Source organism: Trichomycterus rosablanca, chromosome 7, assembly GCF_030014385.1.
Source record: "Trichomycterus rosablanca isolate fTriRos1 chromosome 7, fTriRos1.hap1, whole genome shotgun sequence".
Classification (NCBI taxonomy): Eukaryota; Metazoa; Chordata; class Actinopteri; order Siluriformes; family Trichomycteridae; genus Trichomycterus; species Trichomycterus rosablanca.
Window position 1 is genome coordinate 39,688,334 of NC_085994.1, and position 16,103 is coordinate 39,704,436.

Sequence of the window (16,103 nt, forward strand, 5' to 3'; positions counted from 1 at the left end):
CTGAACCCTCACATGCTTAGACTGTATACAGTCATGTCTGCTAAGTGCTGTAAATGTAATGTATACACCGATCAGCCATAACATTAAAACCACCTCCTTGTTTCTACACTCACTGTCCATTTTATCAGCTCCACTCACCATATAGAAGCACTTTGTAGTTCTACAATTACTGACTGTAGTCCATCTGCTTTCACCTTGTTCTTGTTCAATGGTCAGGACCCCCACAGGACCACCACAGAGCAGGTGTTATTTAGGTGGTAGATGATTCTCAGCACTGCAGTGACACTGACATGGTGCTGGTGTATTAGTATTGTGCTGGTATGACTGGATCAGACACAGCAGCACTGCTGGAGTTTTTAAACACCTCACTGTCACCGCTGGACTGAGAATAGTCCACCAACCTACCAGCGATCGTCTCTGACTTTACACACTCAGATCTGGTCAGTGGTCTCAAAAATGAAGGTCTTTTGTGAGTTCCAGATCTTTGCTAAGGCTGATGATGCTTTTTGTACTGTATTTGGAACCTAAAATGCTTTTTAATGTTTGTGTTTTTTAGGGTTTTTAGATGCGACTGTGAGTGTCTGACGTATGGCACCGGTGCGCAGGGAATCATGGGTAGTGTGAGCAGTTTGATAACCAGCAGTAAGAGCTGCAGAATTTCCGATCACAAACTGAAGAAGAGAGGACTGATGAAACATGGCTTCACCAACGAATCCGCCATCAACAGTGACTCCAAACTGAGCCACGTCTCTGGGAACACGGACGACTTCTTCTACATCAAAGTGAGCCATAAACCCAGATCAGGAGAGGAAGGGAGTGAGGAGCTGGGTCTCAGAAGAACCACACCGACCGAACTGAACCTCTCAGCAAGATCAGATCAGGTAACGCATGGACAGAGGCGCTGTGGACGTGTTAGATCATGGACACCCTGATAAAGTTGCAGTACTTGTTTACCCACATTGTAACACAGTAGCTACATGATTGGGTAGCTACCTAATTACATGTTGAGATTAGGAATACAGTTTGGGTTTAGATGTTGATGTTAAAGATGCAGTTTGAGATTAGATGGGGTTAGATGTTGAGGTTAGAGGGTAAAGTTGGGGGTTATGTATTGGGGTTATTGGTACAGTTTGTATTTAGGTGTTGGGGTTAAATGAGGTTAGAGGTATAGTAGGATTGAGATGTTGGGGTTAGATGTTGATGTTAAAGGTGCAGTTTGAGATTAGATGGGGTTAGATGTTGAGGTTAGGGGTACAGTTGGGGGTTAGATGTTGGGGTTTTTGGTACAGTTGTGGGATATGTGTTGGGATTACATGTTGAGGTTAGGTGTACAGATAGGGGCTTTGTGTTGGTACTAGATTTTGGGGTTGGGGTAAAGTTGTGGGTTAGATGTTGGGGTTAGATGTTGAGGTTAGGGGTCCAGTTTGGGTTTAGATGTCGGGGTTAGATGTTGAGGTTTGGGGTCCAATTTGGAGTTAGATGTTGAGGTTAGGGGTCCAGTTTGGGTTTAGATGTTGGGGTTAGATGTTGAGGTTTGGGGTCCAATTTGGGTTTAGGTGTTGGGGTTAGGGGTCCAGTTTGGGTTTAGGTGTTGAGGTTAGGGGTACTGTTTGGGTTTAGGTGTTGGGGTTAGATGTTGAGTTTATGGGTACAGTTTGGTTTAGATCTTGGGGTTAGATCTTGAGGTCATTGGTACAGTTTGTGGTTAGATGTTGAGGTTAGAGGTGCAGGCTGGGTTTAGATGTTGGAGTTAAATGTTAAGGTTAGAGGTGCAGGCTGGGTTTAGATTATTGGGGTTAGATGTTGGTGTTAGGAATCCAGTAGGATTTAGATGTTTAGGTTAGATGTTGAGATGTTGGGGTTAGATGTTTTGGTAATGGTTACAGTAAACTCTGGTTGATTTCCTCTCTCTATTGACTTTTAATTGGGATTGTTGGATGTTTTTGATGTCACATAAATAAAAATCTAATTATTTTATAAATATAAATAATTTCCGTGACTCTCTCAGATGTTTCTCCTCTTTTATGTTCCTCAGACAGCTGAAAGGTCCCTCACGCCCGGTTTTCCACGCTGCAGCAGCTCCACGGTGGAAACCCACAACAGTCTGAGAACCATTCTGGGAAGCCGACTCAGCCCTGTCGAGCGCTCCAAAGTGGCCACACCGGAACCCAAGCTGGAGATGAGCACCGGATCTCCGAGTGACTCCGGGATCTCCGGCTCCAGCTGGATCAGCGACGGTGTTACCACGGGGAACAGATGGACCGGTGCGGTCAACGGAGAGGACAGGGGTTCAAATCCCAGCACCAGATCGGCCAGCGTGCTGAGTGACCTCATACACGGGCAGCACGGCGCGAGAACGGGCGCGGACAGGAGCTCCAGGATCCGGGATCGGAGGAGTCCGTTTTCTGATCTGAGTTCAGGTTCCATGGATGAGCTGGTGATGGAGCGGAAACCAGAGGGTCCAGAATCTGACCTACAGCTTCACAACAAAGAGGTAAATAAAAAATCTGCATTGAAAATACATGGAACAGTGGTGTCTTTCCAGGTCCTGGAGGAAACACCCAAAGTGTCACCTCATGCTGAAAGAAAATTGTCCAGACTATCAGGTCTAATCCTACCTGGCTTGCTTAAGATCCCCTGAGGTCCCATTTAAAATGCAGAGAAGCCTTCCTACAGTTCGCTAATCCCAGTTATTTACTTCTACAGGTCTCCCAGCATGCTTTGCACGCTCAGCAGCTCCTCCAGATGCAGGTCGTCCAGCTGCAGGAGGAAAAGGAGCGACTGAAGGAAGAAATGGATCGGCTGGTTCGAGAGCGAGACTCTGCTCAGAGGGAAAGGAGCTTCTCCAACCAGCACACCCAGTTAACTCCCACACTGGAGGAGACACAGTGGGAGGTGAGTACTGGGAGCAGCCAGCACCCTTTAAAAGATCCAGTACCGTCTTAAAGAAACATTTGGTTTACATTTACATATTCTGCCAAATATCTTTTGGAAAGTCTTACAAAAGTCTTACAAAGGTTCACCTGGGGTGTTTTGATTTGAAGATCATAGGTGTGTTTAGTCCCGCCCCCGTGTTTGATTGACACCTGCCTAAACCAGTCACAGAGAACCCTCTCTGTGTTTCACATCGTGTTTTACATCAAACAATACATCAAAGCAGGCCTAAAAAATCGGTGGAAGGGATAAATAATAATGAAAGTGTGTCCGTAGGTGTGTCAGAAAGCCGGAGAGATTTCTCTGTTGAAGCAGCAGTTGAAGGACTCTCAGGCCGACGTGGTGAACAAGCTGAGCGAGATCGTGGCTCTGAAATCAGCGCTCAGAGACGCCAGGAGCAAACTGAAGGAGCTGGAGGAGAAGAACCGAGGGAATGAGGAGGCGCTGAAGTCGCGGAGAACCGAGATGGAGGTGAGTGTTCAGATCATCCTCATGTTCCTCATGTTCCTCATGTTCTATCAAGAGGAACTTCAGAGATCTTCTGCATTCCGTCCTGAGGAACTACCTTGATTAACTTGGTAGTTAATCAAGAACAGATGATATTTACAAGCTGTAAGCTTTAGAGCTGAGCTGTTGTTGCTTCTAGATAACAGTGATGGCCGATGCAACTCTACAACTCTACAAGGGCAGAAAGTTGCTCAGCCCATCCTACTATTAATGTTAGTCCATGAAGAGCTCATAAATTGGTAGGGGTGTCCACATAGTTTTGACCATGCAGTATATATCTGGACAATCCAAGTCTACCTAAGGTCACCTGGTGTGTGTTTGCTTCCTGCAGGTCTGTGAGAACGAGCTCCAGAGAAAGAAGAACGAGGCCGAGCTGCTCCGGGAGAAGGTGTTAAAGCTCGAGTCCGACATGAAAGGACTGAGACGAGACCTCGCGGCGGCCAGAGAAGATTGTCTGGAACTTTCCATCCTGAAGATCAAGCTGCAGGAGCAGCAGGACCAACTCCAGATCTACCGGTCCGAGGCGGCCGAGCGGGAGGCATCAGGAAAAAAGGTGGACGCAGATGTGGACACGCTCCGGGAGGAGGTGGCCAAGCTGAGGGAGGAGCTGGAGGAGGAGAGAGAGAAGAAGGAGAAGATCCTGGAGAGCTTCCGTCACGAGAAGCAGACGTGGAATAAAGAGAAGGAGAAGGTGATCAGGTATCAGAAGCAGCTGCAGTTCAACTATTTGCAGACGCGTCGGAAGAACCAGGATCTGGAGAGAACGCTGAGGGAACCCAACCTCAAGATGGGCATCAGGACCATGGACACAGACGTGGACGTCCAAAAAGCAGATGATGGTGACTTCTGTGACTCGTTGTTCTCCGTGACTGATTGATTCAGGTTCCTCCGTCAGTTTATTGTGGATTTTCTGGAGGTCAGAAATATACGGACAGCAACTTAGATGATTAATGTGGTGCCATCGGTGGTGTAGAATGTTCTCTGATGTCATTTTGATTTACTATAGCTGGTGACTTCTCTGTGCCCATATAAATATGGGTTAGCTTGAATGCTCCTGTCCATATGAAGAGCAACCGAACATGTGGGTCCAGAAGAAGCTCCTGAATCCAAAATCCACAATCAGCACCTTAAAGCTCCAGAAAACTTTATCTCAGAAGCAGGAGCTTCTCAAGGCTCATGGAGATACTGTATGAAGCTTGCTTGACTGTGATCAATGCCAGCCACGTTCCAGCAGCTAATCTAATCTAATTCAAGGCAAACACGTCTGTAGCTGTTGGATCACAAGTTGGGTTGGTTTGTTCCTCAGCTGGATTGAAGCTGGTCAGATGAAGATCAAGAAGACCTCGCCGTGGACCGCGGGAGCACGTCGGGAACTTACCCAGAATGCACTGCTCACATTCAGTCAGTGATGGATTACACTCAAGTTTGTCTTTGGGGTCTTATCTTGGGTCCATATAGACATATAGTTTGCAAAATTAGAATAAACAGCGCTAAGAAACAAGGCAACACAGCAAATCGAGCGTCCAGCCTTTAGTAAATAAGCTATAAGTGCAGAAATAGGCTTCATGTTTGCTTCGGTTCTCGCTACGCTTCACATTAACACTTACAGGAAGCAGCATGTCAGAGTTTCATCATCGTAGCTGCTACTGCTTTGTACATTATTGTATATTACGTATTTATTCTAAATAAATATTCTCTCTTTTTTACTTTTTCTCTCTGGTCTCTTTTATAGTGACAAAATAATAATAATGTGACGTGCTGTGCAAAAGTATTCGCCCCCTTCTGGATTCTTCTCTATTTGTTCCACTTATTTATTCCTGATGTTCAAACCTGAGTAACCGCGGGATCCATTTTTAACTAAACCTTTTATATCTTAAATTCATTAAATCAATAAACCCTATTTACAGTGTGACCGGACACGCCCAGGCCTGACCAGTGCCGCCCACTTCAGTGCTTCCACAAGTCTTTCTGGTTTAATATTACGTACAATCACAAGGGGGGCAAATATTTTTATCACACCGCTGTGGCTTCATTCTTCTTCAGTAAACACTACATTCTGATCAGGGTCACAGTGGGTCCGAAGCATTCAACTTGTGCTAAAGGCAGGAGTGGTCACTAGTTGACCGTACATCGCTGGGCAACACACATTCACTCACTCACTCATTCACTCAAATACACTCCCACAAATTCACACATTCACTCACACATTCATTCACTCACTCATACATTTACTCACTTGCTCACACATTCACTCACTCACATTCACTCACATTCACTCAAACATTCACTCACTCACACATTCACTCAAACATTCACACATTCACTCACTCATACATTCACTCACACATTCACTCACACATTCACTCACTCACTCATTCACTCACACATTCACTCACTCATACATTCACTCACACATTCACTCACTCACTCATTCACTCAAATACACTCCCACAAATTCACACATTCACTCACACATTCATTCACTCACTCATACATTTACTCACTTGCTCACACATTCACACATTCACTCACATTCACTCACTCACACATTCACACATTCACTCACTCATACATTTACTCACACATTCACTCACACATTCACTCACTCACACATTCACTCACTCATACATTTACTCACACATTCACTCACTCACACATTCACTCACTCATTCACTCAAATACACTCCCACAAATTCACACATTCACTCACACACATAAATTCACTCACTCACACATTCACTCACACATTAATTCACTCACTCACACATTCACTCACTCATTCACTCAAATACACTCCCACAAATTCACACATTTACTCACACATGAATTCACTCACTCACACATTCAGTCACTCACTCCCTCATTTACTCACATTCATTCACTCACTCATACATTCACTCACTCATACATTTACTCACTTGCTCACACATTCACTCACTCACATTCACTCACACATTCACTCACATTCACTCACTCACACATTCACTCACTCATACATTTACTCACACATTCACTCACTCACACATTCACTCACTCATACATTTACTCACACATTCACTCACTCACACATTCACTCACACATTCACTCACTCACATTCACTCACTCACACATTCACTCACTCATTCACTCACTTATACATTTACTCACACATTCACTCACTCATACATTTACTCACACATTCACTCACACATTCACTCACTTATACATTTACTCACACATTCACTCACACATTCACTCACTTATACATTTACTCACACATTCACTCACTCATACATTTACTCACACATTCACTCACACATTCACTCACTTATACATTTACTCACACATTCACTCACACATTCACTCACTTATACATTTACTCACACATTCACTCACTCATACATTTACTCACTTGTTCACACATTCACACACATGCTCTCGCACATTCACTCATATATACTCACACATTCAATCAAACATTTACTCACACATTAATTCACTCACTCACACATTTACTTACTCACATTTTTTACTCACTCACTAAAATATACTTATACACATTTACTCACTCACTCACTCACACACATTCAAACCCACTCACATTCACATACACACACATTCACGCACTAACTTACTCACTCATTCATTTACTCGGGGAAGTTAGCCCTTTATAGTCACTGTAGATATTTGATCTCACCATTTATCATTATTATTATTATTGTTAATGTTAACGCTGGAAACCCATTCACTCACCTACAATCACCTAAAGGAAATGTACATTAGTTAATCCATGCAGTGTGTGAGTTAATCCAAAACAGAGTAGCCGGAAGAAACCCACAAGAAGAACATGTCAAACTCGAGAACCTCGCACAGTGTTTATCGGCTGTGCTGTATGAATGTGTTGTAGTGGCGCCCTCTGCTGGAGAACAGGCTGATACACACGGTGAGTGGCAGTTCGGTGTGGCTGCAGGATTCCAACCAACCCATCTGGAGTGGAATTAAATAAACGCATCGGTCTGGTTGGCATGAAAACCTGGTCATTCGGATGAACATCAGATGAACATCTAACCGACCCTCATCCTCACATGCACATTTTAGTGGGTGGTTTTAATGTTTTGGCTCATGTGTGTGTGTGTGTGTGTGTGTGTGTGTGTGTGTGTGTGCGAGTGCGTAATGATGGACTGCCTACGCCCCCAGCTGGACACTTTAAATAAATACACATCATTCTGCAGTAGTAAAGGAGTTTATTTACAGTGTTTTTACTCAAAGTTTGAGAAGTTGTGCACATTATTAACTACAACACACAGTACATTCCAAAAGTATTCACACCCCTGATCTTCTGCACTTTATTGGGTTGTGGATCAATCACTTGATCAGCCAGAATGACGAAAACATCCCAAACTTAAACTTCTAATTCACTAAAGTATTCAGACCCCTCACTGTGGGACTCGAATAACACTTTCTGAATCCACTTCAGTTTCATAAATGCATAAAAAACAAACAAACAAACACTATTTATAAATGAAATAAATAAGGGAAAGTGAATAAAATGATGGAGGATCATGATCAATCTGGCAACTCATGCTAATTTGTCGGGACCCACACATGTACCCACACGGAGCACCAAAAGTATGTGGACGGCCGCCCATAAGCTTATTCGACATCCCATTTCAACACCACAGGCATTAATGTTGCCCCCTTTGTAGCTTATCTCTCAGGTTGCCACTGTTGGGCCCTTGAGCAAGGCCCTTAAACTCCTTAAACTTGCCTGCCTTGTGTATGGTCAGTATTGTAAGTAGCTTTGAATAAATGCCTAAAATGTAAATATAACTGGAAGGTCGCTGGTTTAAGTCCCACATCTGTCACATAACCACTGTTGGGCCCTTGAACAAGGCCCTTAACCCTCACTTGCCTGTATAGTATATGGACAATATTGTAAGTCACTTTGGACTTGCTAAATGCCTAAGATGTAACTGGAAGGTCGCTGGTTCAAGCCCCACATCTGTCAGGTTGCCACTGATGGGCCCTTGACCAAGGCCCTTAACTTCAATTGCTCAGACTGTATACTGTCACAGTACTGCAAGTCGCTTTGAATAAAGGCGTCTGCTAAATGACAAAAATGTAAATGCAACTGGAAGGTCGTTGGTTTAAGTCCCACATCTGTCACATAACCACTGTTGGGCCCTTGAGCAAGGCCCTTAACCCTTACTTGCCTGCAATGTATATGGTCAATATTGTAAGTAGCTTTGGATAAAGGCGTCTGCTAAATGACAAAAATGTAAATGTAACGGGAAGGTCTCTGGTTCAAGTCCCACCACTGCCAGGTTGCCACTCTTGGGCCCTTGACCAAGGCCCTTAACTTCAATTGCTCAGACTGTATACTGTCACAGTACTGCAAGTCGCTTTGGATAAAGGCATCTGCTAAATGACAAAAATGTAAATGTAACGGGAAGGTCGCTGGTTCAAGTCCCACATCTGTCAGGTTGCCACTGTTGGGCCCTTGAGCAAGGCCCTTAAACCCCTTAAACTTGCCTGCATTGTGTATGGTCATTATTGTAAGTCGCTTTGAATAAAGGCGTCTACTAAATGCCTAAAATGTAAATGTAACAGGAAGGTCGCTGGTTCAAGTCCCACATCTGTCACATAACCACTGTTGGGCCCTTGAGCAAGGCCCTTAACCCTTACTTGCCTGCAATGTATATGGTCAATATTGTAAGTAGCTTTGGATAAACGCGTCTGCTAAATGACAAAAATGTAAATGTAACGGGAAGGTCGCTGGTTCAAGTCCCACACCTGTCATGTTGCCACTGTTGGGCCCTTCACCAAGGCCCTTAACCCTCAATTGTTCAGACTGTATACTGTAACTGTATTGTAAGTCGCTTTGGATAAAAGCATCTGCTAAATGCCCAAGATGTAACTGGAAGGTCGCTGGTTCAAGTCCCACATCTGCCAGGTTGCCACTGTTGGGCCCTTGAGCAAGGCCCTTAAACCCCTTAAACTTGCCTGCATTGTGTATGGTCAGTATTGTAAGTCGCTTTGGATAAATGCCTAAAAAGTAAACGTGGGAATTTGTGCCCGTTCAGCCAGACGAGGCAGCGATGTTGCCCTGGAACCGAAGTTCCAATTCATCCCACTAGTGTTCAGTGAGGTGGTGCACAGGGCTACAGCAGGGCCTTCCCTAAACTGTTGCTGCACATGTGGAACACCGACTGGCCGGATGGAGCGGCGGCGCCTGTAGAAGATCTCAGAGATCTCCGGACGAGTTCTGCGGGTTCCTCGCCTCGTTCAGGTGCTTCATCTGAGCCTTGTGGACCAGTTCGTGGATCTTAAACTTCAGCTCCGAGCGCTCGGTCTCCGGTAACCTCCTCATGATGATGGCCATGGACTTCAGGAAGGGTTCCAGATCGTCCTGATCCTCCTCTGCAGGACCTCTGCTCCTTCTGCTCAGGCAGCACGCGGCGCAGGCTCTCCGACACGCCCCGTTCCCCTCGGCCGGTCCGTCCTCGTCCCCGTCCACGTCCCCGTCCACGTGCCTCTGAAGCACGGCGCACACGTCCTCCTGGACCCTGACCCTGCTCCGAGCCGAGTCCAGGCTCCTCACGCAGCACGTGACGTAGGACGAGAACCCGTCCCAGTGCTCGTCCTTCTTCTCCTCCACGCTGCTGCACACCATCCTCCTCACGCTGGCCGAATCCGAGCCCTCGTCCTCGTCCTCGTCCTCCTCGCACGCCCGCCTGACGAAGGTCTTCTGATAGATGGGCGTGACCGTCTTCTCCAGGCAGGGTTTCTTCGTCCCGCAGGAGCGCACCGAGTCCGCGTCGTCCTCCTCACAGGAGCGTTTCGGGGGCTGGCCGGAGGGTTTGGGAGCGTCCAGGTCCGGTTTGTTGACGCTGTCGGCTTCGATCTCCACGTCCACCTGAGCCGGAGAGTCGTCGCAGCCGTTCTCCACCACCGTCACCTGCGCACACGAATAAATAAATACAGTTTTTAATAAAAGCACAAATGAAAGATCACGTTCACCTACAGGTGCTTCAGATACATCACATGGTTAAAAGTATCTGGACCCCTGAGCACGACCTGGTTACACACAAAACATTTACATTTACGCCATTTAGGGGACGCTCTTATCCAAAGCAACGAGGGTTAAGGGCCTTGTTTAGGGGCCCAACAGTGGCAGTGATGGGGTTTGAACCAGCGACCTTCCGCTTACTAGTCTAGTCCCTTAACCACAAGGCTACAACTGCCCTAAAACAGACAGGGCAAAACCACGGGGCATTAATAACGAGCTCGGCTTTAATTCTTTAGGGAAGAATTGAAGATTTTGGAGTGTGTCTGTCGGGATAGGATTTGTGCCTGAGCATTTAGCGGACGCTTTTATCCAAAGCATTTGAGGGTTAAGGGCCTTGCTCAAGGGCCCAACAGAAGCAGTAATAAAGAGATCAGCTTCAATTCTTTTGGGAAGCCATTCAAGATTTTGGCGTGTGTCTGTTGGGATTTGTGCCTGAGCATTTGAGGGTTAAGGGCCTTGCTCAAGGGCCGAACAGTGGCAACCTGGCAGTGATGGGTTTTGAACCAGCGACCTTCCGCTTACTAGTGTAGTCCCTTAACCACTAAGCTACAACTGCCCTAAATGTGACAGGGCAAAACTAGGGATGCATCAATACCATTTTTTCCAATGCCGATACCGATGCCGATACCGATACCTATTTAGAATACCGTTTTTTTTTTTTTAACAAAAACACACGTGAGAAGTACGAGAAGTTTAATGATACCACGTCCAAAAATGCACGTCAACAAGTAGCGAGCGATCAAAGTGTTTGTGCGCTGAAGTGATGAAATGAAGGAGGAAAAATAAATGAATCTGAGTGGATTTGGCAACACGAGCAGCACGGATCGTTCTGTAGTGAGTTGGAGGTTAATAAATATACGTTTTGTAGAGAACGATCAGGTCAGAAATACTGTAAAACGTGTGTGTGTGTGCTGATGTATTCTGATATAAACTATATTATCCCCCCGTCCCACCTGTTTACGCTCCTCTCCTGCGTTTTCCCTCACACCGCATCCTGCGTTCTCATTGGCTGTTCGACAGGTCACTCATTCCCAGTCGCACATCTCGGATCAGATATCTGACGTGCTAGAGAACTCGATCCGGTCGCCGAGCGCTGAGCGAAAATCAGGGCAGAAATCGTGTAGTGTGAACCAGGCATAACGCAGCGACGTGCACTAGGCACACGGTATCGGATGTTTAGTATCGGAGCCTCGTTTGCGAGTACGAGTACGAGTTAATGAGCGCGGTATCGGGCTAATACCCGATACCAGTATCGGTACTCATGCATCTCTAGGCAAAACCACGGGGCATTAATAACGAGCTCGGCTTTAATTCTTTAGGGAAGAATTGAAGATTTTGGAGTGTGTCTGTCGGGATTTGTGCCTGAGCATTTGCAAATCACTTATATTTGCAGCATTTAGTGGATGCTTTTATCCAAAGCATTTGAGGGTTAAGGGCCTTGCTCAAGGGCCCAACAGTGCCATTAATAAGGAGATCAGCTTCAATTCTTCTGGAAAGCCATTCAAGATTTTGGAGTGTTGGGATTTGTGCCTGAGCATTTGAGGGTTAAGGGCCTTGCTCAGGGGCCCAACAGTGGCAACCTGGCAGTGGTGAGGCTTGAACCAAACCAGCAACCTGCTAATGACTAGTCCGGCACCTTAACAGCAGATCTACTGAATTTTGGACACGAAAGCCTGGCTCACAGTCGATGTTCCAGTTCATCTCAAATGCATCTAACAGGGTTGAGGTGAGGGATCTGTGCAGGTTCGAGACGTTCCCTGCTTAGGAACCCGTTAGAGACGGGCGTGGCCGAAACACCTGAAGCCGACCGGTTTGGAGGTCTATCGTTTGGTCCGTCACTCACCTCGTAGTCCAGCTCGGTGCAGTAGTTGCTTCTCCTCTTGATGTGAGGGTCGAGGAACTTGAGGCGCTGCATGATCCACTGCTGTCGAGGCGTGAAGAAGCGCCCGTCCGACCCGTACATCATCTTGGTGTACCTACTGTACTGAGTCCTGAGGGAGTCCCATTTCTTCTTCAGTTCCCTCTCTGAAACACACGGGGGCGCAATTACACCACGAGCACCAGAAAACGGTGATATTAATTAATCAGGAATGATTAAATCCTTGTTTCTACACTCACTGTCCATGTTATCAGCTCCACTTACCATATAGAAGCACTCTGTAGTTCTACAATCACTGACTGTAGTCCATCTGCTTTCACCACCCCAGAGCAGGTATTATTTAGGTGGATCATTCTCAGCACTGCAGTGACACTGACATGGTGCTGGTGTGTTAGTGTGTGTTGTGCTGGTATGAGTGGATCAGACACAGCAGCGCTGCTGGAGTTTTTAAACACCGTGTCCACTCACTGTCCACTCTATTAGACACTCCTACCTAGTCGGTCCACCTTGTAGATGTAAAGTCAGAGACGATCGCTCATCTATTGCTGCTGTTTGAGTCGGTCATCTTCTAGACCTTCATCAGTGGTCACAGGACACTGCCCACGGGGCTCTGTTGGCTGGATATTTTTGGTTGGTGGACGATTCTCAGTCCAGCAGTGACAGTGAGGTGTTTAAAAACTCCAGCAGCGCTGCTGTGTCTGATCCACTCATACCAGCACAACACACACTAACACACCACCACCATGTCAGTGTCACTGCAGTGCTGAGAATGATCCACCACCTAAATAATACCTGCTCTGTGGGGGTCCTGACCATCAAAGAACAGCATGAAAGAGGGCTAACAAAGTATGCAGAGAAACAGATGGACTACAGTCAGTAATTGTAGAACTACAAAGTGCTTCTATATGGTAAGTGGAGCTGATAAAATGGACAGTGAGTGTAGAAACAAGGAGGTGGTTTTAATGTTATGGCTGATCGGTGTAATTGGGTATAAAATAAGGATCCGTCAAAGAGCTCAGTCCGTGTAGGGCAAGACCTGAACCCACTGAACCCACTGCTAAAGGTTTGTAATTCCTGAGCCCTTGGACAGCACCGTATGAGAAGCCATCAAGCTACTGTGATAAATGTAGCCACATGGACTCGGGAGTACTTCACAAAACCGTTGACGTTTAACGCGGGACGCCACTACTGCATCACAAAACGCAACCGTAAACTCCTGACATTGTATGGGTTATTTTTCATCATTTTATCCTGGTCAGGGTCACAGTGGGTACAGCTATTCTGGAATGACTGGGTGCAAGGCATAACACACCCTGGCCAGGATGGCAATCCATCGCTGGGCCTTGACCACACCTCCTTCAGACATAGCCATCATGTCTGATCATGTCTGTACGTAAACGCCCGACTGGCTGATATGGATGGCTACTGGGGATTCGAACCCTGGTTGTAATGGGATAGTGTAATTTACCACTGCATCATCCAAGCACCTAGAGCGGAAACATTTCCATGTTCCATGCTGGTTCTGCCGGGTCGAAAATATACGGACAGCAGCTTAGATGACTGTTGTGGTGTCGAAAGTTCTATAACTTCCTTAAAAATGTAAATTTGGCTTCCAAATTCCTCATTACTGTCAGTTTTACGTGTTTTATCACCAGTCTGGACGTTCTCCTCCGGAAATTTCTCATCAACAAGGTGTTTCTGCCAGCCGAATTGCCAGTCACTGGATGTTTTTTTGTTTTCTTGAAACTTTTTAAAGTGGAGATAAGCAGCGATTTCAGACAAACTCTGCAGATATGAATGAGCAGGTGTACAGCTGTTCCTAATAAAGTGACCTGAGAGTAATTTAAAGGGTTTTACTTGAATTAATGGAATAAATAAATGAACATATTTACCGTTGATCAGAAAGTGTTGGGACAGCTCGTACCAGGCGTTCATCTTGGCAGTCTTGTTAGTAAAATTCATTTCAGTATTATCGAATAATTCCGGTCTGGCCTCCATCATAGATACAAATTCCTCCTCTCTCTCGTTGCTCCAGGGTGCGGACATTTTAATTATTATTATAAAAATAAAATAAACCGATTTATAAACACAACACAGTCGTCAAACTACACAAAAACAACCGCTAATACGAACACTTATTAGGCTTCCGGGGGAAGCCGTGTCTCAAATCTAATCCATCCTCCCTATCGAGTGCACTACACCAAGCTGTAAACATAATAATATCTTGTTTACTACTTAGTGCACTATCTAAAGCAAGGTACTGTTTTTAAGACGAGGCCTCTTCTTGTTCTTCGGTAACGTTCCACTCTATTAGTGAACCGTTCACTCTGGGCGCATTAGCCCAGCCCACCGGCCTGACCTGAAAGTGATACACACACCAGCCGCTTAGGTCGGGGTCGCGGTGTGTCCAGTACTGTGTGTGCAAGAGTGTGTGCATAAGGAAGCAGGTTAGTAAATGGATAAGTGGATGAGCGAATTATACCATGCACTTCGCCTGCTGCATGTCCCCGGAATACCCAGAGGAAAGCCACATGAGCACAGAGAACATACCAAATTCTGTTTAGACAGCGATAGGAGGTTGTAGGTGAGGGTTAAACCTGTTGCAACCTTTCTACCAGCTGTGTGTAAAATATATGGTGTGTAAATATGAGGCCAAAAGTATGTGGACACCCGTATTAATGATTGAATTCGAGTGTTTCAGCCACACCCATTGCAAACAATTACAGAAAATAAGTATTATGATCTCAATCTTGTGGCAACAGTTAGGGGAAGGCACCTTAATGTCCCATGACAACTGTGCCCCTCTGCACATCTATAATCTGATCTACAGCGGTACCTTGAACCTCGACGTCAGTTGGTTCTGAGAGTGGCGTTGAGTTTAAAAGATGTTGAGTTTCGAGGTATTTTTTCCCATAAGGATGTTTGGGAAACCTGTTAATGCGTCCATGGTCCTGTGGAGATGTGTATATTTAAGGCTAATGTAAAATAATAAGGTTGTTTTTGACACTTATACACTGAAAATAACACAAATATAATATAAACACACTGAAATTCAATTAAAAACAGTTAAAATTAATGAAAACATGAAAAAGCTGCACTTTAGATTTACTTCTTTATTGTTTCCTTATGCTTCTTAATGGTGGAGATGCTTGATGTTGGAATACCGTATTCCGTTTAGTACCGGCGCATTCACATGAGAAGTGACAAAATAGCTTCTGCGTTTTTGTGGCGGTGCACAAATCTTAGCGTGACTTATTGTAGTAAAACAGCGAGTGAGGAATGTGATTAGTGGAGGAACTTATGAGCAGTAATAATGAAGAGAAGTTTAGTGCTCCTGTCTCCTTCTTTTACTACATTAAACCACGTTAAGCTTCATTTTGAACCAGAAGCGTTTTAGACTCAGAGCTTTAAACAGAAGCTCAAGCTGTAACACAAGTTTAAAAGTGAAACAGGGAGGAGAATCCAGATAAACACAGATACATGTGGAGCTGTAACCCTGGATCTGACGCTTATTCCACACTAATGCAGATTCAGCTCATATTCACACCTTAATGACGTATTACCGCACTGCTCAAGCCGAGCGCTGAACAAAGCAGCTGTTCATTGTTAATTTGAAATTAAATAAATAAATTTTTTTAAAAGGCTGAACATGTTTTAGGGAAATGTTGAGTTTAAGGGTACAACATTCTCCCCGAAGGGCGTCGAGTTACAAGATACCGCTGTATAAAGACATT

The 16,103-nt window shown here is 45.3% G+C and overlaps 1 protein-coding gene across 1 annotated transcript; it reads left to right on the forward strand.

The window, feature by feature from the left end:
• Positions 1-611: 611 nt before the first annotated feature.
• Positions 612-5,147, forward strand: lzts1 (leucine zipper, putative tumor suppressor 1). The gene is made up of 5 exons (XM_062999504.1): positions 612-881; positions 2,036-2,494; positions 2,707-2,895; positions 3,211-3,405; positions 3,773-5,147. Exons 1-5 carry the CDS (start codon positions 612-614, stop codon positions 4,316-4,318), a joined length of 1,659 nt encoding a protein of 552 aa, XP_062855574.1. The 3' UTR covers positions 4,319-5,147.
• The last annotated feature ends 10,956 nt before the right edge of the window (positions 5,148-16,103 follow it).

Excerpts from the sequence above, each read along its gene's own strand:
- lzts1 (XM_062999504.1), top strand. The coding sequence starts at position 612 with ATGGGTAGTGTGAGCAGTTTGATAACCAGCAGTAAGAGCTGCAGAATT. Across the intron at positions 882-2,035 it reads TCTCAGCAAGATCAGATCAG|ACAGCTGAAAGGTCCCTCAC; the intron begins GTAACGCATGGA and ends TATGTTCCTCAG. Across the intron at positions 2,495-2,706 it reads TACAGCTTCACAACAAAGAG|GTCTCCCAGCATGCTTTGCA; the intron begins GTAAATAAAAAA and ends TTACTTCTACAG.